Source organism: Ips typographus, linkage group LG7 (assembly GCF_016097725.1).
Source record: "Ips typographus isolate SLU linkage group LG7, UJ_Ityp_2.0, whole genome shotgun sequence".
NCBI lineage: Eukaryota > Metazoa > Arthropoda > Insecta > Coleoptera > Curculionidae > Ips > Ips typographus.
Window position 1 is genome coordinate 5,507,325 of NC_138428.1, and position 21,347 is coordinate 5,528,671.

Consider the following 21,347-nt stretch of genomic DNA (forward strand, 5'->3'; position numbering starts at 1 on the left):
TATTAAAAATATTCCTTAAACTATTTACTATTTTTACTTATTTACTTTTTTTTAACTTTTTTGGCTCAACTTTAATTTTCCAAATTACAAATGACCACGTCTAAAATCCAACTGCTTTTTTCTATAATACAAGTGACTAATCTGAAATACAAGTGATATTTTTTAAATCCATCTTATGGTTTCTAAAATTCAGCTGACGCTTTCTAAACTACATGTGTAAATGGTGTAGTGAAATTGTATGTGGTTTTGATTAGTTTCAATTTTGACCGCTTGAGGTTCCCCAATCGTTCTTTTTGACAGTTAACCTCTAATTCTAACTATGCGTCACGTTATTTGTTTATTGATTTTAAATTAGTATTATTATAGTTTTTTTGCCATGGACCGGCTAAATAACGTTTTAAAAACGGTGCGAGAAGACGATTTCGTCGAGTATTACATTTTTCTACAGGATGAGGGTGCTCAAAACACCCTCGACACCATTCTGATTGAGGCCAACAAAATAATATCTCTCTACTCCCAAAATTATTTATGGCACAAGGACCCTATAAAGTTGACTGTAAGGACTGAATTAAGCAACTTACTGACTGAAATTGATGGTATTGAAGGTTAGTACAGTGTTTAGTGGGTACTAGTTGTCTACAAAGCTTGAACTGCAGAGAAACTCCCTCCTCACTTGCACGGAGTCTCCCACTATGGGGACAACATTGAGGATGAGTGGTTTATAGTGTTTTTGCTTCTGGAAATCACCAAAACACTCCCAAACACCGTAGCAAGGGTCTACGACTCTGATGGAGAGTTTCTACTTATTGAAGCTGCAGAATTTTTACCCGACTGGGCCAGCCCTGACACCTGCCACAATCGAGTGTTTCTGCATCAAGGTCTGGTGCATCTACTGCCTAATATAAAAGAGACTGAAAGTTTGAGTGTTGAGGAGGTTTTACCCTTGATTGGGGCCTCATCAGAGGCCCCAACAGAAATCCAGAACTGTATAAGAAACAGACTGAGTTGCTATCCTGGGGGTATTAAAAATAATCAGCACTGCCTGACAGTGTTTGTGCCTATCGCTGTGGCAGCCATTTTGAAACATGCACCGCACTTGATTAGTGCTGCAGTGCAAGCTTTTTGTAATCGCGATCCTGTTGATATGAAAGCCTGCAGGGCTATGAAGTATTTTCCTCCTGAGCAGCGTGTGTATCATAGAGTAACCTTCACCAGGTGGTTAATTAATTTCCCTGCCTTGTATGTTAATAAAAATTGAAAATTGTAGGTGTCAGTATGCAATGCTAATACATTCGAAATATCAGCCGGAAAAAAAAATTGGGTGGAACCTTCCGGCTTTAGCTAGTAAAAATTACAAAGCACACTCATTAGGGGTTAAGGTGGCTTGTGGTTTTGAGATTTTAGCCTCACAGGCCAAACCTAGTGCTGATATTGAGGGAGATCGCGGTTGGGATAGTTATTTGACTAGTTTGAAAGGGCGTGGCTATTTTGGGGACCTTCTGGAAGGTTCCAAGGAGTATTGCAGCCGTTTAGAGCTGGCCAAGCAGTACTATCGCGAGCACAGAGATTCGATGCATTACAGTCCTGCTTTGGGAATGGAAGTTTTAAGGTTGTTGCGCGATTGTGAGGTTAGTGGCTAGTTTCTTGACAGTTGGTGGATACTAAACTAAAAAATTACCTTATGCCTAGGTGGATGAGCAGTCATTGAGTCAGGAGACTCTGGAACCTGATGACGATGATTCCTGGTTAGACGTCAGCCCGGAAGAATTAGACAAAATGCTGCAAGAGCGCTACGGTCAACGGAAAATGTTTAAAGTGGACGAATCCACAGATCCGACAAGTTTTACGGAAAAAATTAACGGTTTTCTGAACCGAGTGTCTGATTTGGATGGTGCCGAATTCCCTGAGGAGGATCAATTACACGCTGCCCCCACCAAACCGCCCCGAAAAAAAAAGGGCGTGTCCTTCAAACAGGACGTGGACTTTGATCCGGACAGTTTTGCAAACGCCGTCCACCGCATGCTGAACTTTGTCATTCCTGAGGATGACTCGTTCGATTCGGACTCGGACATGAGCGAGTACGATCACGAGGAGGAGTCGAAAATGAACGAGTACATGCGCAGAATGGACGCGGAACTGGCCGGCACCGAGGTGGGGAAGAGTTTCGAGAAGAAACAGGACAATCTTAGATTTGAGGACGTGGAGAAATTCGAGCCAGTCGATATCGATATGAACGCCTTGAAAAATATTTTGGAGAGTTATAGGGCGCAAATGGGAGACGCGGGACCTTCCAGCAACATGTTGGGACCGATGGGACTTCATTTGGATCCCAAATGATGCTAAGTCACTTACTTGACAATGTCAAAGCAATTTTTTCACTGAATTTGTTAAGCCATTTTGATAATTACTGCCATTATAGAAATGTTCAATTTTTGTACTGTTTTTATCACTCTTTTAGTGCGTTTTTGACACTATAATATACGTAGTTTAAAAGATTATCGTTTGTTGGAAATGTTAGTGTTTCTATTCGACTAAAGACAAATATGTCTAAACAATACAGAGAGAGCCAACAGCACCTCTTAGATGTTTCATGTGAAATGCAGGTTGGTTGCTGCTTACCTTATTTTGCAGGTTTACCATCAAGAAGATAACACACAACACACAGTCCGGAATCACTACCGACCCGCACAATTCAAATTCAAGTAAAATAACGACGTTTTAATGTTTCCGCGGTCATTTGCTTCTTACCGGCTTAACCTCACCTTTGAGAGTATTGTCAAATCGGTAACAACTGAAGTACTGTCAATTGTCAATGAATATGTTTCTGTCCTTTGCTAACCTTCAAAGTGATGCCACGTTGCCGAATGCTCTACTCTCTTGCACTGGGGAGCATTACTAGGGGGTGATTGCTTTAATTGGCAAAAAACAATAATTTTTTTAAAAATGCACTATAACCAAACCAATATAGCTCTCTTAACGAAAGAGTAGATGGAAAAGACAATCAGTTTTCTTGACAGTTATTTGGCAACCAATACAGGTGGTTTTTACAGTCCAGAGAGAATGTTCTTATTTTTATTTTTTAATAATGAGCGCTATATAAAATCACTATTCACAACAAAAGTGTCTATGTATACATATTATATATAGGAGTCTCTTTTAAAACGTAAAAAATAATGTACACAACGACAAGAGATGTTACCAGGCCTATTTATATGGAGTACAAACAAGCAAAGGCACCGATTTAAAAAGAAAAAAAAAACAATTTTGTCCAGAATAAGTGGAGGGGTAACAACTGGCGCCCTCCTAATTTTTTTTTTTTGTAACTAGAATAAACAACAACGCGTACAACACGGCTACGCCCCCTCAATTAAGGGAGGAGCTACAGCGCAAAAGTTAATTAGCACCACTTAACCTCAATTTTTTGTTTTTACATGATTTAATTGACAGTGTGACGGGCAGTTTGGTTAGTCGGGCGAAAATCACAAAAATTTGTCTCTCTGTTACATCTATCACAACGAACAAAAAATTATTGTAAGAACAGAATAGTTACACTTACACAACAAGTTTCCTAAGTCAAACACTAAACGCAAAAAAGAAACAACAAATGTACAAAATAATCATAAATAATAAAAACTAAAGAAATAAATAAATAGGGCGTGAAAGTGGGGGGGGAGGGGTGGGTCGTCACCCTTTAAACGATCAGGGAAGATCGAATTCGGTCTTTTCCGATCTTTTTCGGACACTACTCACACAACAGTCGTTAATTTAAAAAAAAAAGTGAGGGGATGATTATTGTCATAAACGTCTTCTCCTCCCCTCCACCCCAGTCGAACGCCAAAAAATGCTACCGCAGTAGCAGCAAAAAATAATCGATTAACACGAGTAATTCAGTTAAAACCTATGCTATTTCGATAGTTTACTGATCACCCTGATGAGGGCGCCGTTTTCGTCCTTCAACCGCTGGTTCTCCGACTTGAGATTGTCCAGATTCTGAAACAAACGCCACAACGCCAATGTTAAACTTAAACACACAAAAAAAGCAAAATGAGCGGTGAAAGGCCGCCATCTTAGAATTTTGTTCACTGTACGTGGCAAACAAGATGGCTGGCTGTTTTTTGATTAGCTGCAAGAGAGATAGAAAACAAGATGGAAGCCGTTTTTTAGCTGTCGCGCAGACAATACTCAACTCAAACAACACACGCGCGTTAATGACAGTCCCAGTAGGCTGAGAACAAGCTGCCAGTGTTGCCAAGTCAAAATATTTATTTATTATTAAAATAATGCTAGTTTGCTTTATAAACCATACTTTAAAAATTCAGATTTTCATTGTTTCTAGGCCAATTTTGACATTAGTGACAGATATCACGTGGTTTCAGAAGATAATTCTGCCCACTTGGAGCACATTTTTGGATTCCTCATTAAATTTCCTATCTAATGACCTAAAAAAAACACTACAAAATTAGGTACAGTCAAGAAGAAAAGTGGTGTCAAAGTTTGAACTGCCAAAAACACAGTTTATAGAGACAGTCAGGTAAAAAATCGTTTGTAAAATCCACTTGGAGTGAGAAAATGGCTGTTTTAAGCACATTTTTGGATTCCTTATTAAATTTCCTATCCTATAGCCTGGAAAACACTACAAAATTTAGTACAGTGAGAGCGAAAAGTGGTGTCAAAGTTTGAACTGCCAAAACACAGATTGAAAAGACAGTCAGATCCAAAATTGCTTGTAAAACCCACTTGGAATAAAAAAGCTACTGATTTAAGTACATTTTTGGAATCTTCATTAAATTTCCTATTCAAATAACCTAAAAAAATACTACAAAATTTAGTACAGTCAGGGATAAAAGTAGGGCTAAAGTTCGAACTGTCAAAAACACAGTTTCATAGGACAGTCAGGGACAAAATCGCCTGTAAAACTCACTTGGAGTGAGAAAATGACTATTTTAAGCACATTTTTAGAATCCTCATTAAATTTCCTATCTAATAACATAAAAAAATACTACAAAATTTAGTACAGTCAGGGATAAAAGTAGGGTTCAAGATTGAACTGCCAGAAACACAGTTTGAAAGGACAGTCAGAGACAAAATTGCCTGTAAAACCCACTTGGAGTAAGAAAATGACTATTTTAAGCACATTTTTAGAATCCTCATTAATTTTCCTATCAAATCACATAAAAAAATACTAAAAAATTTAGTACAGTCAGGGATAAAAGTAGGGTCAAAGTTCGAACTGTCAGAAACACAGTTTGAAAGGACAGTCAGGGACAAAATCGCCTGTAAGACCCACTTACAGTGAGAAAATTACTGTTTTAAGCACATTTTTAGAATCCTCATTAAATTTCCTATCTAATGACATAAAAAAATACTAAAAAATTTAGTACAGTCAGGAAGAAAAGTGGTGTCAAAATTTGAACTGTCAGAAACATAATTTGAAAGGACAGTCAGGGACAAACTCGCTTGTAAAACCCACTTGGAGTGAGAAAATGACTGATTTAAGCACATTTTTAGAATCCTCATTAAATTTCCTATTCAATAACCTAAAAAAGCACTACAAAATTTGGTACAGTCAGGCAGAAGAAGGTGTCAAACTTGAAATAACACTGCAAAATAAAACATGTGGATTTGGCAATTTGCGATAAATAATAAATAATGGCAATAAAAACTGTAGATATACCGTTTTAACGGTAGACCTGGCAACATTGCAAGCGGCGGCCAATGAGATCGTATTATGTGTGAATGTGGTGATTCGCTGGCCTTCGACCAATCGGATGAGCCGAAAAATTAATAAAGCGGACAAATTAAAAAACAATTAAAAAAAAACAACAACAACAAAACGACAAGAAAACAATCGAGGCGGTTTTTTCGCGCGACTTTACCTATTTTTTCGCCGAGTTGGTCAGTTTGTTGATCACCCGCGTCAAAGACCGGTTGTCCGCCTTTAGTCTTTCGTTTTCCGCTTTCAATTTTTGCAATTGCTGCACAGACAAAAGGACTGATTTACTATTGGTCGTCGGCCACGCCCACCGTCCGTAGGCGTGGCCTCCCGGCCCGACAAGTGTTAGAACGAGACAAGAATAGATTTAGGGGTGTGTGTGTGTAGGTGTGTCAGGCCAAGAAAAACGAGTGCAAATAGGCAGCCTGTGTGAAACTTAACCAAACTTTTTTGTCCTACCCCAGTGCTTACGTACCTTTAGTTCCTCTTCCATTTCGCTTAGTTTTCTTTCCATCGCTCTTCGTTCGCGTTTTTCCAGCTCGGACAAGGAATTTTTACTGGTCTAAAACGGAGAAAGTTACTTATTACTGACAGTTTCAAGATGGCGGCCACGTGATTTTATTATCGGGAAAAAAAAAAACCTTGGCTTATGGTTTATACGTCAAAGCCAGATTGATCCTTGTCTATTTTTAGTTTTTTTTTCCTCTGCTGGTGGTAATAATAGCGCGCACCTTGTTATTATCATACAAAGTGCAAGGACGGGTGTTATTTACGCAGTGAGAGGGACAAGGATAGACTTACCACCACGTTTATTCTCTCCAAGGTTTGTTTGGTTTCTCTAAGCTCCTCGTCGGATTTTCTCAGTTTCTCCTTGAGCCGATCGTTCTCAACCAGCTGTTCTTCGTACAACTTTTTGTAGTCGATCTCGCCGTTTTCGTTCCGGATATCCACCGTGCTGTTTATACGCGATCTGCTGCTTCTTTCCGAACCACTCTGTATATGTGAAACAACGTTTAAATCAAATAATTTACATCCCAAACTAAACCAACTGAGATTTAAGCAAACCACCATTTTTTTGACTTTCTTACAATGTATCCTTCCGAATTTAACGAGGTCAAACTGAGGGAGCGACTGCCCATTCCAGGCAACGAGCTTCTGGATCTAGTAACCGAACGTTCCCTGTAACTGTTTCCCCTGGACAAGTCGCCCCTCGCTCTCCTAGAGCTGTCGCTTGTCTGCATGTTTCAGTGTAAATTAACGTTTTTTACAGGGGAGACGAGGGGAAAATCTAACCTTGCCGTAACCGTTGTTAGTGTAATGGGGGGTCAACACGTTGGTCAAACTTTTGGCGGGAATGGTGAGGCTGGCGTAGCCCCCCGTCCCCGATGAACCCCTGTACCCGTTGGGGAAGTAGGGACTCTGATAACTATACAGAAAAAAGACGCGGTTTTGGTTTTAGAGAAAGAAGGCCACCAATGGCTGCTCATCAACCGCCTACCTGGACCCGTAAGACGAAGAACCGTACCCGCCGTAGGAGGACGACAACAGACTGCTGTTGGTACCGTAGGGGGAGCTGTAGGGGTTGGTGCTCGAGCTGTAAGGGTTGCTCGCGTTGCCATAGTAACCGACACTTCGGGGACGGCTCGCGTACGAATTGGAGGAGGAACGAACGGCCGACGAGGACCGATGACGTACCGGAGGGATGGGTTGTTTACTCCTGGGGGTGTGATGATACGAAGACGACATTTTGGTCAAATGCTCGGTTTACACCTGATTTTAACGCGTTGTACGTTAAGCACGTATACAAAGAAACGCGGTAGCGGGCAAACTGATCGAGAAAGGAAAACTCAAGGCGAACTAGAACGGAATTAGACTGGCGCACGGTGTAAACGCGTACACTATTTTACCACACCGGGATCGAATTTATACACTTAATACACGCGCATAACCAAAATACTCTTCCAGGGAAAAACAATCAGAGACAAACCAAGTGCATCACGTGGCAACGTTGTGACGTCAACCGTACTAAGTCATTGCCAACGAAGTTGAAAACTACTAAAATGTTATTCTTCACTAGACTAAGCAGACTGATTAAATCTGACAAAAATGTCACGGGACATTCCACCGGGTACAACCAGGGCAGTCACGTGATAATTATTTTTATACGCCCAACATTGCGGTTTCGTCAGTATGGTAAAGTAGGCTGTGCATGTGCAGCAATTTGTGTTGTGTCCATCAAGTGTGCGGAGCAAATTTGACGTCACGATGACGTAATTTTGACAGTTGGCTGCAACACAACACACACAAGCCGATGGATGTGTTCCATTTAGAAAACTTGACTTTTTGCATTTTTTAATGCCAATTTTTGACCACCCTGTATCATTTTTTTAGACGTTTTTCTGCACCCACTCCTAGAACCAACCTTGTTTACCATACTAAAGCACAAAAACCAAGAGGAAAACGTTTTCTGACACGCGAAAATTATAGTTATTATACATATAGGTATTGTCTAGAATCTTTATCTCTCTGTTGTAAAATTGAAAAATCAAACAATATACAGGGTGTTCCAATTAAAATAAGCAAATTGGTATCTACAGTGTGATCATACTAGTAGATTAAGGCAGTTTCCAACAGACCATCCTATACAGGGTGGTCCAGTTTTAAACGTCAATAATTCACCAATCCATAGCCAATTAAAAAATAAGTTGACATTCATTATGTCATTTTCCTGAAAAGTGCTTCGTAAGGAAAAAACAGTCCTTCAAATTTCTGTTTAAAAAATCGTTTTTTTTTGTCATAACTGTCAGACCGTTGGAGCAATATTGATCAAATTTGGAACAAGCACTTTATTACACGTTATTACGGTCAAAAACCCAAGCCAACTTAAAAATTGTCTTGGAAATGGAAAATTCACTTAAGAAGTTTAAAAAATATTATTGTAGCCAGTTTTCATAGTTTCCAGACAAACTAAAAGACTTTAGTTTTGAAAATTGACTTTTCATGCAAATCGAGAGACTTTAATACTAAAAATTGACTTGTAGACATAAAAACTACTTTTTCAACAATTTGTTACTACAAATTCATACATTTAAACCTTAAAAATTGACTTGAACCCCAAAATGTGACTGAACTAATGAAAAGTGACATCAGAAGCTTAAAATTTGCATTTGAAATAAGTTTTCATAATTTGAAGACAAATTTCAATATTTTAGTCTTGAAAATAGTCTTAGATGCAGGACATTGACATTAGGGTTATGAAAATTGTCTTGAAAACGAACTTTTCGTGCTTTTTCTTTGCTTTTCATTTTCTTCGAATTCTGGACTATTTTTAGTGCTTCAAAACTGCTTTCAGCTTGGAAAATCGAGTTTCAAGACTAGCTTCACCAAGTTATTGACATAGCAAACTTAAAAAACAATTTTTACATTCTTCATAGACTTAAAATAGCATTCCAAGCTTTGTCACTATTAAATCGGCTTCTAGACACCTCAGTGCTAAAAATTCGGGTATTTCTTAATAAACTAGACTGTTTTTAGTGTTTTAAGGCTGTTTTCAGTGCCTCAAATCGAGTTTCAAGACTATCTTTACAAAGTTTTTGACTTATCAGGCCTAAAAGCCAGTTTGTCCACTGACCATAATCTTGAAAATGTTTTTTCAAGCTTCTTCACTATTAAATTGACTTCTACACTCATAGGTGCAATAAATTGTAGCATCTCTAAGAAATTCAGACTGTTTTTAGTGCTTTATAAGACTGAAAAATCAAGTTTAAGACTATTTCCAAAAGTCAAGTTTCTTCAGTAATAAAAGTAAAAAATTTTGGTACCAAATGCTACAATAATAGTCTTGAGAACTAATTTTTAGAAATAAAATAGTCCGAAAATTTAATTTACTTCTAGACTTGTTGTCCAGTCCAGAAAATTGAGTTGTACACCAACAAGTCTTGAAAAGATACTTTTGGACTCTCTTTAGTCCTAGTAAGGTCAGTTCTAGCATTAAAAGTCAACTTTTATATTATTTTTAGTAGTAAAAAATGAGTTTCATGCACAATACATTCTTTGTCTTAATTTCCGGACTTTTTTTAGTTCTTGAATGCCAGTTTCAGACACTCAACCAGGATGGCAGTCTGAGAAAGCGAATCATAAGACCATTCCTAGTACTAAAAAAGTTTCTAGACTATTCAGTACAAATTTGGACTTTCACAAGTCTTGGATGTTCAGTTTTAAAATATAAAACAATTTTTTGAATTGAAATTTGGAGGACTGTATCTTCCTTAGGAAACGTTTTTCAGAAAAATGACATAATGCAAGTCAACTTATTTTTTGATTAGCTATCAAATGGTGAATTATTGACAATTAAAACTGGACCACCCTGTATATTAACTTTTTCTTCATGTGTAAACGGTGTCTTGAATTTTAATTGGCTGTTGAAGTACTTGAACGCCATATTCAACACCATTTCCAAATGTAGTTCAGAAAAGGTCAAACATAATTCAGAATAAGGAATTGCCATTCAGAAACCATCCAATTCCAAGGCACTTTAATAAACTAACAAAAAACTTGATATACTTGCTGAATTGTAATTAGTAACAATTACTGAATTACATTTGATTTTTTCTGAATTACAGTTAGAAATAGTGTCTAGTTCACTGGGGAAAAAAAAGCAGTGTTGCCACATAAATTTCAAACGGAATTTCCAAGGCCCAGAAATACACAAGCAAACTAAGATCCAGACCGGCTAATAAAACCACATTGACGCAATTGAACATCGGCAAGGGGGCGAATATTTTTAGGCCCGAATACCTAAATATCGTAATCGCGTTACCGTTGAAAAAAAAAAGTCTAGGCGTGGTCAGAATGCAGGTCTCGACCACCTACGCCACTGGCACCGGCTACGTAGAATTGGCCCCCGGCCAACTACGTCGCTGATGCCATCATCACCGAAAGTTCATTTTCCCAAAATTGTCAAAATACAGTAGTTTTTTGTTTGGTTTGGCTTGGCAACGTCGCGTCAACGACCGTGTAACAAAAACCATTACTTTTCGTAAAAATATGAGACACATGCTGGTGACTTTCTACACCTATTAATAACCGATAATTAAACCAAAGAAAATAATGTAATATACGTTGGTGGAAGGTTGCCAACTCCTCTGGAACAAAAGTAATATTTGGAACTAGGAACGTTCGTTATTAACATCTTTCATGCACCTGCCCATTTTTTCCTTAAACTGGTCTAAAAACACGCTGCCAAATTTCGCCTACTTTACACTAATTAAAACGCCCTTGAATATTTACCAAAACGACAACAAAATGTCGGCTATTAGACGCTGTATAGGGGAGGTTGTCTCCTGGTAGGTCAAACAATATGGCTGACACAACGGACGTTATTTTGAAAGTTAAAAAAACGGTGGTTTTACACAGTGAAACGGAAAACTCACCTCGTTACTGCTAAACTTGCCAATTTCGACGTTGGTGTCGCCACCAGCGGCCGGATCCTTTTCCTGATCCATGTCCTGTAACAAACGAACCATTTCGGTACTGACTGTACACAATTAAGCCGACACAGCAAATGAATAAAATATTGATAAGATTGGCACCTGACTGTGTGATTAATTTATTGCAATCTATAAATAAACAATAACTACTTAATTGTGTGCTACTATGGCCTTGACCAATTTGTAGGCTAAGAAAACGGACTTACCTCGACGTTATCAAAGGACACGACCCCGGTGGACCGTCTTTTTGGGCGGCGTCTTCTCTGTATGGCCGCCTGGGTGGCCAGGGTGGCTTGGGCGTTCCTAGCGTCATTCTCCTTGTCCTGATCTAAAAAAAAGCGTTTTTTTTTTGTCTAGTCAGTCAAAAAACTCACCTTTTTCCTCTAAAGATTTAGGACGTCGCAGTGGTATCGTAACGGTGGTTTCGGCGGTGTCGATTGGAGCCGACGAGGGTCTGGTCAGGTTTACGGTCGGATTCAGTCGTCTGACGAAAGAGGGCGTACTCGGCGTTTCCGGTTTTGTCGCGTCCTCCAGCTTGAACTAGTCCCAAGAAAAAAAAACTCTTCATAATCTCAAACTCACCATCGCGTTAGGTGAAAATAAAACCACCAGCTTTTGCGTGTATTTGTTTTATATATTTCAAAAGAAAAAAATAAATATATGTACACTTTTGGTAACTGAATGAGCTGGCAACGTTGCAGATCAGTCGACGGTAGAAAATTTCATAATTATAGCCATTTTGATAGTTACGGTAATCACTACAATAATTGCAGAAATAATACAATGACCACCATATACTGAATTTCTAAAAGAATTGATCCACTAATCAAAACTGACGACCGCCATCTTGAATTTCACTTATGACAGTTGAGATAACTCAGCTGCTGTCACACTCAAAATGGTCAACAACTTTACTCCAATTGTTTTTTAGTACTTGGAATGAAAATGTTTGTGGGAGCCATTTTGAATATTTTTACAACGAAAATGTACGCCATCTTGAATTTATGAAAAACTCATAATTCAGATTTACAACTGGTTAGTTGGTATTGGGTGCCATATAAGTTTTCTAGTCAAAATTCAAAATGGCGGTTTGGGCTTGTCACATGTGACCCATATTGAATTTAAAAACTTTTAACAAATGCAAAGTTATTAATCAACATTCCTTCAAACTATTCAGAATTCAGCTAAATTGAGTGAAGAAAATTTCAAAATGGCGGACTATTTTATTTTCAAGATTGATCCGTCCACCATCTTAAACCGTCGACTCATTCTGTGCAATACACCACTTTACATTATGTACAAATTAATACAAACTACGATAGTAATGCGCATACACTAAAATCAAGCAACTAAAGCCACAGCAAGGCAACGAGAAACATCAAGCTCAACAGAGGATGCAGGTAAGTAATGTAGCAGACGACAAGCAAAGCTAAAATAGAGCAAACGGCACGGCTCTGGAACAAAAATCACTTGTACAAGGTCTCTGGAGACGGTCCACAAGCCCAAACGCACCAAGCATTCACCACACAAGCAAACAAGCGTAAAATTGGCAACGGTGCACTCACCTTGCTACCGCCGTCGACCTTGAGCCGCCATGACGGTCGGCGCTCGTGTGTTTCCGGTTCGGGCAACGTATTGACGTCACTGGAGCTGCCGTTGGTCGACGTTTCGCTGACAGTGGGCGGAGCAGCGGTTTCTGTCGTTTTGGTGATGACAGTAGGCGTGGCCGTTGATATGGTAACGGACACGCTCACTGCGGGATCGGAGCCGTTGTCCCCGCCTCCTCCCGACTGTTCCCGCCCTTGTTAATGTGCTCGTTACTTTCAGATCAACTTACCGTGGCGTCGTTGTTATTGTTATTGTTGTTGGGCTGGTTTTTCAGTTTGACCAGTTGCTCGGCCGACTTGATCTCCTCCAAGGTCACGCCCTGCGTGGAACGTCGCGTTTCGCGCACGCGCTTCGCGTGCGCCTTTCTTTGGGTTTCGCTCTCTTCGTCCCGCGCTGGCGGCACGAAAGACCTGGAAATCATCGTCCACTATTACAAAATTCGACCGAAAACCTTTTTGACAGTTTAGTAGGAGGCGAAAAAACCACCGCAAGATGGCGTTATATAATTCGGCGGGGTGGTTACAAGCCACGAGAAGCACAAACGTGTGTTAGAAGAGGATCAAATGACAGGCACAAACAAAAATCAAGGTGGTGAGGGTCAAGGGAGACGACCGTACTTGAAGAAATTCTTGAACATCTGGAATCTAGTGGCTTGTGGAGTGGGCGGGGTCGAGCCTGGAGGCGTGGTTCCGGTGGGCGTGGTCGCCTTCGTGGGCGTGACGGTGCCGTTGGTGGCGGCCGTTTCATTCAACGGCAATTTCAACCCGCTACCAAATAGTGCCGTTTATATTGGATTTCGTTTTAATTAATCTACTAAAGTCCTCTTAAAAGAAAATGGCCGACAGAAGACAATTGTTTGTAATTTTGACGTTAAAATTCAATTTTGAAGGAATGTTCAATATTTAGAAACATTTGTATTCAAATTAAAAAAAAAATACAATTTTAAACAAAAAGAAACATTTAACAAACAAATTATAAACCTGCCTACTATACCTACATCCAGTAGGGGTACTATGTAACTTGATAGAGATAGAGACAGAGATTTAAACAAGGCAGACTTATAGTAGGACATGCAAGTCAAAGTGAGATGAAGAAAGAAATTTCTTTTCTATTCCCTTACATAGTTCCACTGCAGTTATCCTTGTCTTTCTACATTTCATAATTTTTATCAATTTGAATTTAATTTTACTGCATAAAAGTGTATACAGTAGTGGTAAACCCAAAACCGACCATAGGAAAACCGTGTAACGGACAGAGACACATAGATGATGGCATGCGCGTGACAAAGACAGAACACCTCCAAAAATTTTAAGTAGGCCATAATTTTGTATCTGTGTTGTCAAACTGACTGTATTATAATTATTTAGTTAACTTTGTTATTAGAACATTCCTAAATACCAGGTGTCCAAGAGCACCCTGGACATAGGAGATTAACATGGGAAAACGGTTTTAATTTTTTTGCGCCTGTACGGTTCATTTGATTGAAAAATCGTATTAATGAAAGTTGTAGTACCTATCACGGACTAATTTTCTGTATTTTTTTCAGATCTCTAACTTGAGCCATTTCGTCGTAAAACACGAACAGAAATGCGAAAATTTTAACTTTTTACCTGCACTGTATAAGCGGTTGCCGAGCAACCGTACCAGCAACAATGAAATGTTTACCCGTTGCCCGACAACCGCCTATACAGTGCAGGCCAAAAGTTTAAATTTTCTCATTTTTGTTCGTGTTTTACGACGAAATGGCTCAAGTTAGAGATCCGAAAAAAATACAGAAAACTAGTCCGTGATAGGTACTACAACTTTCATTAATACGATTTTTCAATCAAATCAACCGTACAGGCGCAAAAAAATCAAAACCGTTTTCCCATGTTAATCTCCTATGTCCAGGGTGCTCTTGGACACCTGGTATTTCTATTTACTTTTATAAAATATTTAGTTCGGTTTTTGTGTAATTTGTTTTAAAACTTGAATGATAATAATTGTTTCTCGTTTACTAATCGAATTCAGGAACACCTCTGTATTGTGTCAAACTGCAACTGTCAAATACAATTACAATCTAACCTTGAAATGATTCTGCTTGATTAGTCCTAGGACTATCCTACTAAACGTTAAAAAACAATATCACAGAGCAGTAAGAGTGATAATCATAATAATAAGCAAGTATTATACCTCAATGTCCTCAATATTGTAAGATTTGGGCAAAACAACAAAGAATGACCCTTTTTACGTCATAATAGAGCCAAATCTAACATGTAGAGAGTTCACATCACATCCACATTGAGAGATGCTGAGATACAGTTAAACTGAATGGAAAGGTAAGTAATATCCTGTTAAAGGCAAACAACACCATAACTTATTGTGTCCAGGAACCAAAGTCAGGTTTAACAAACTAATAAAGGACTGCATTGATGATAATAAGGTTGGTACTTAGATGAATGTTTGAATAACAAGAGATGATAAACCAATGCTTGTGCGTTTGTTTGCCAAAATCTTACAACATGCCTGTCACTGTCACTGTAATTGTTTTTGTTTACTTTCAATTTGAGAATTGAGGTTAGATTTTAATCGCAGATGACAGATGAAATATTACTACAATAGGGACTCAACAAATAAACAGAAATCGGAATAAATACATCGCGCTGACTGAATTATCCAAAGGAATGGAAATAAATTAGAAATAATCCAACAACAAAATTAGTTTTGTCGACAGTATTGAATACTTGGCGTTTGGCAACAGCGCGCTGAAAATATGGCCTACTTGATATTTTTGTCGTTTTCTGTCTTAGTCCCGCGCATGCAATAATGTACGTTTCTCTGTCCGTTACACGGTTTTCCTATGGTCGGTTTTGGATTTACCACACCTGTATACTATAGGAATATTTTTTTTCTTTTTAATCAATTTTAACCATTTTGACCACTGCCCTGGACAAAATTTAAAAAAGTGGTAATTTGCACAACCCTGTGTTAAAGCTTTCTTTCGACCCACGATTTCGGATCCAAAAGCGTTATGATCTAAAAGTCACATGGCACCACGATTACAAAATTACACAAAGGTCACGTGACTTTCGGATTATGACGCGTTTGGAACCGAAAGAATACGACTCTACACTATACAGGGTGGAATAAAAAATGTGACACTTGTAACGCAATTTTGAGCAGAACATCACTTACCTCCTGAATGAGGTTTGTACGGGCGTAGGGGTGGGAGTCGTGGCCCCCTTGGTGGGCGAGTTGGCGGCGCTGTTGCCGTCGTCCGTGTTCTTTTCCTCCTTGTTGCTTCTGAAACAGACGTACGTAATGAGAGCGCGGGCCCTAAGCAAATTCGAAAGAAAACCACACGAAGGGAACGAAACATGAACAACTGACCTGTTGTAATGCGAATTGGTGCTATTGGTTAAGATGATGTCGGACTTGGGCCGCGCCGAGGGGGTGTTGTAAGTGGATGTGACGTTATTTGCTTGGATGCGCGCATGCAGAGCCTTGTATTTCGTGTAGAACCTAAAAAGCGGGCGGCGTGTTAATCGCTCGGTTAGCACTGGTCCTAGGCAACAAGCTTGATTGACTTTTAAAGTTTGAATAGTATAAATACTTAAGAAACAGGGCAAAATTATAACCAAACTGTCTTCTATATTTTTGCCCAAAAAGAAAGCTTCTTTAAACATTCAAATGGATATTTTACTAAAAAATCCAGAATCCAGTCTAACCTAGCCTTTTGCCTAGGTACTAACATTTAAACAAATAATAATGAACGAATGAGCCGTTAGTTATTTGTTAGAAATGGAACGTTGCCGCTTTCTCACACAACAACCGGCAACGTTGTCCAGCTCCGAGCGTTGATGACAAGCGCATGCTCAAAGCGGCAAATGATATAAACGTCAAAAAAAAAAAACCAGTATATATGTACAAGGTAAAAATAATTAAATAAAAAAGTTGTAACTTACGATTCGTCGTTTTGGAAACTTTTGGTCCGTCTCAATGTCACATCGTTATCATAATTGATATTTGCCGGTACGGCTTTGAAGTCTTCTGCAACGTTAAGAGAAAATTAGGCCCCGCCTCACCCAGCCAATCGGAAGCACTCACTGAGCGTCAAGGCGGTTCTATCCGGCACGCCCAGATCGCTTTTCGGTTTGGGCGGTTGCCTCCACGGCATCTTCTCCTCGCCGATGTCTGTCGACTTGGGCGGCACGGGCGGTTTGGCCACTTCCGGCTCCTTGCCGATGATGGCGCGGTCGACGGCGCTGTTGCCGGTAGTGGGCGTGACCGGCACCTGTTGCTGGGCGTTCACTCTGTTCTTCTTCTCTAAAAACGCGCACATTTGTCAGTTTGGCAACAAGGCAAAAATTCGAGAAATTCACAAAGCGGTGATTACGAATGGCTGACAAATTAAGGGATGATCAATGAAAACCTAGGAAGCATGCAAATCAAATATTAATTACATAATGACGTCTAGGTGTAACTGTACAAGGGGGCCCAATTTGCTTGTTTTTATATGGAAACTGCCAGAAGGGGGTTTATTTCAAGGTGAGTTTGATGCCGCAAGCAGAATTCCGCTATCGTCTTTTGTTTTCTTGTAATTGTCAAATTTTCAACTTCGTTATTATGAGAGTTTGGTGAAAATAAATTTTACATTATTAAGGCACTTTTTTACGTAGATTATGTTAATATCACTTTCATAGATTCACTATTTTTAGAGTTCTGCACTAACCTAACTTCTACTTTTTTAAATACGAGTCATATTTTATTTTTACCTTGGGGTTTGGGATAAATTCGGGGCAACGCCTTTTTGATTTTTAAATTTTCCAATCGTTCTGGCAGTTTCCATATAAAAACAAACAAATTAGGCAACCCTGTACAATAAAAAGGTTTCGGTAGGTTGAAACTGTAACAATTAAATATTTAGTTCTGTTATAGTTTCTTTTTTAGGGTCACGTGACTGTTTCGACTATTTTTTAAACATATTTTTTTATATCCTGTAGACATTTGAACTTTGACAGTTTTAAATTTAATTTATTCAGTGTCAACTGACTGTTTTACTGCATTCCAACTTTGACTGACGTTCCACAACATTTTCACGTTTAAAATTGTATTCATCAAGGTCACGTGACTGTTTTAATCATAAATTAAATTACTACCTTAATACAAGTGATATTTCTGTTTTTTTCGCGTTTCGGCCAGAAAAACTCGAGAAAGTGGCAAAATACATTATCACAACAAACACCAAAAAAAAAAACTGTTTTTTTCTGGTAGAAGGTAGTTAAAACAAAGGGTGGGTGATATTAAAACTGACAGATCATTCCGGTGTTAACCCATTCCAACTAAAAAATAAACAGTCAAGGAAAAACAGCGTCCTCTTTGAGTTAAACAGTGAAAATAGGCATCCTCTTTTAGTAGTAAGTAACAATTAAAATAAAATTTGTGTAGTGGAAGAGCGTGGGGAGACTAAAATGTTTACCATCTTCCTCTGAACTGGCCTCTTCAGATTCACTGTCCGACGAAGTTTCGCTGCTGCCACTCTCCGACTCGCTTTCGCTAGACACTTCCATCTCTGTTTGCCAGAGATAGAAAGACAGAGAGAGAGAGGGAGAAAGAGAAAGAAACGGTCCAGAGGCACACAATAGAAACTAATGACGACTCACCCACAGCACTCTTTGTGTTCTCCTCAACCAATCCGGTAATCTCCACTTTAACCTTCTTGACTTGGGGCGTTTCCACTTGCGCCTCGGCCCTCTGTTTTTTCGCCTTTCTTTTGGTCACCTCCTCCTTATTCTGCTTCTTCTTCAGGTCTTCAAGAAGGTTGGACATGTCACCATCAGCCAGATCAAAGGCGGTCTGGCCCTAAATTAGTACAGTTTAGGAAGGTCAGAAAAGAAAAAAATGAAACTTACCACAAAGTTTTTGGCTTCCAAGTCGGCTAGATTTTCGACTAAAAGACGGCACGCCTCCTCCTGGCCCCAATGGGCGGCGGCGTGTATTGGCGTCCACCCATCCACGTCTTGGGCGTCAATGTCAGCACCGCACTGCAGCAAAATCCTGCACAAACAAGTCCCTTAATTACCAACCCTTTTCCTGAACCAGGATTTTACTACTTTATCACATCCAGGTAGCCTTTGGCAGCGGCCACGTGCAGCGCCGTTGCCCCAGTTTTAGGGTGGGGCTCGTTCACTTTGGAGGCGGGGCTTTTCGACGCCAACCACTCTTTGGCGTCACGTAACATAGCCCGTTCCTCGTCGTTACGAGCCGCGTCACAGTCCACGCCCTTTTTACGGATCTCCTCCTTGAGTAGTTCCTCCATTCTTTGACATTCGGCAATGTCAATTGCCAGTTCCCCGTCGTTGTTAACGGCCGCTACGTCCGCCCCTTGCTCGATCAGGTACTTGGCGATGTACATAAAGCCGCAACTGGCGGTGGCGTGCAACGGCGTCCATCCTTCATTGTCGCCCATATTTACGTCCGCTCCTTGCTTCACCAGAAACTCAACCATGTCCAGATTGTCGTCTATACATGCCTAATCAAACAAAAACATCACATCACAAAATCAACTTATCAGACTAGTAATTATTCCAATAAACACTACATTTTCTTATGGCGTTTTTGATTGGCATGTTTAGTGCAAAACTCCTGTACTGCCATACTATTTCAATGACATTAGATAGAGCAGGATAGAGGTAGATAAGTTTTGCACTAAACTTCCAATTGAAAACGCCATTAGACAATTTTCAACCCTGAAAGTTGTGCATCTTTAAGAAGTCTGTTTGCAGAAGCAATCCCTGACTGGTTTCCAACTCAGGAGTTTTATTGGGTGAATGCTCACGTGACTATGACCTATTCTGACTTGTGACCAATGGATGTACCTATTTCTCTGATTACTAGTTGGAGGTTCTCTCGGCAAACAGATCTACAGAACACTCTTACCTTCAGGGTGTGTATTCTTGAAATAGAAGGGAGTTATCAAGAAAAAGCTCTATAGAATGTGACAGGAACCCACCATTGTCAGCTTCTTCTGTCACATTCTATCAACACTTCTCTTGAGAATTCCGTTCCCTGCTTTCAGGAATAGGCCCTCAGGTTAGAAGTTTAATCTAACCTTCAAACTTGTAATGTTTTGTAATATACTGGGTAATACATAATTAGGTATGTAGGTAATGTAGATCAAAGCAGTAAAACTGTAACACTGCTTAGTGGGTAAATAGCACTTATTATCCCACTTATTACAATAATGATAGGGATAATAAGGGATGTCCTACATATTGAAATAATGCTGATACAGATATAGTAACTAGCCCACAGTCTCAATATATCTAAAAGTAGTTAATAGTTAAGTCTGGACTAGGAACTTTAACTACATGTGTTGTATAAAGAAGAATAAACAAGACTATGTTTTATAAATTCTAATTGAAAGGGAATTGAGCTTAAATCTATATTGGCACTTGCAAACTCTCACCATTAGTCAGTCACTAATTTAAGTAACTATTTTTACATGCTCTGCTTGTTATTTTTATGTTTGGTCTGTGTTGAGATGGTCAGCACCAGTTGGATGTCTGGAATTTCAAGCAGAAAATGCCAAGAATTTGTGTTATTGCCTTACAAAGGGTTGTAGACTTTGAATTGTTGTTTTAAGTGAATGTAACCTGACTTTTGAGTATCACAGTAGCCAATTTTGATTGTCGCTGTACAAGTGATGTTAATTTGGTGTTTTAGGGGGCTCTTAAAAACTATTGCAGCCATATTGATGAGACGTCTATCTAAACACAAGTGGAAGTATTTAGGGGGCTGTACCTTACCTGATGCAGGGCCGTGAGGCCATCGACGTTGGCCGTGTTGATATCAGCCCCCATTTCCAGTAACTTGAGCACTTCCTCCTTGTCGCCAGCGGCGCATGCCGCCAAAAAGACACAACCCGACGAAAAGTTCACTTTTCGCGATTTGTGCTTGGGCGACGCTGGTTCCCGGTTCGTGAGCGATTCCTCCCAACGTTTCAGCTGTTCGGCCCGTTTCATCAGGGCCGAATTCGTCCTGCTCTCCAGGGACATTGTCCGTTTGTACGGGGGGCCACCCGTTTTTTCTATTTCGTCTCAAAATTCGGTCACACGTTACACTGTACACCCGACACCATTTGGACTATTATTACAACGAGCGGCCATTTTGGTTTTTTTTTTCGGTCGCGTTTGACAGACGCCAGAAGGTGCGGCTGACAATAATAAACAAGACACCCCGTTAAAAACTTCTTTAAAGTTTGCTACTTTGGAACAACGGTGTTTGCCCCTATCAGGGGGCCACTTTTAACCACTTTGTTTTTTATTCCAAAAGGCTCTAGATTCTAAATCAAATCTACCCTGCTGATTTCACTCATATTATGACAGCACGCACTGTCCACTGTCAATTTTGAATTTATAATAAATCTGTCAAACAAACATGATTCAATAATAAAAACAACCAAACCAGAAAACTAAAATCTCCGTCAAAACTGTGTGTTCTAATTTAAGATTTTATCATTACTGATAAAAGCACAAATAACTAGTTTTAAACAGCAC

At 39.5% G+C, this 21,347-nt stretch overlaps 2 protein-coding genes across 9 annotated transcripts; one reads left to right on the forward strand and one right to left on the reverse strand.

Annotated features, from left to right (window-relative positions):
- Window positions 1-295: 295 nt before the first annotated feature.
- Window positions 296-2,433, forward strand: ecd (ecdysoneless cell cycle regulator). The gene is made up of 4 exons (XM_081984175.1): window positions 296-605; window positions 657-1,215; window positions 1,268-1,628; window positions 1,690-2,433. Exons 1-4 carry the CDS (start codon window positions 377-379, stop codon window positions 2,335-2,337), a joined length of 1,797 nt encoding a protein of 598 aa, XP_081840301.1. The 5' UTR covers window positions 296-376; the 3' UTR covers window positions 2,338-2,433.
- A 625-nt stretch (window positions 2,434-3,058) lies between these two features.
- On the reverse strand, window positions 3,059-21,223 carry Mbs (Myosin binding subunit). 8 transcript variants are annotated; one of them, XM_081984126.1, is made up of 19 exons: window positions 20,598-21,223; window positions 18,903-19,321; window positions 18,702-18,846; window positions 18,453-18,651; window positions 18,269-18,361; window positions 16,897-17,115; window positions 16,755-16,839; window positions 16,180-16,311; window positions 15,985-16,092; window positions 13,428-13,577; window positions 13,040-13,220; window positions 12,768-12,992; window positions 11,577-11,742; window positions 11,409-11,530; window positions 11,146-11,220; window positions 6,515-6,706; window positions 6,189-6,275; window positions 5,877-5,975; window positions 3,059-3,990 (listed from the first exon to the last, which is right to left on the reverse strand). In XM_081984126.1, the coding sequence occupies exons 1-18, from the start codon at window positions 20,844-20,846 to the stop codon at window positions 5,877-5,879; spliced, it is 2,946 nt and encodes a 981-aa protein (XP_081840252.1). In that variant the 5' UTR covers window positions 20,847-21,223; the 3' UTR covers window positions 3,059-3,990. The 8 variants fall into 8 exon arrangements, with proteins under 8 accessions (XP_081840252.1, XP_081840255.1, XP_081840257.1 ...); XM_081984129.1 differs by lacking the exon at window positions 18,269-18,361; XM_081984131.1 differs by lacking the exon at window positions 16,180-16,311.
- Window positions 21,224-21,347: the final 124 nt, after the last annotated feature.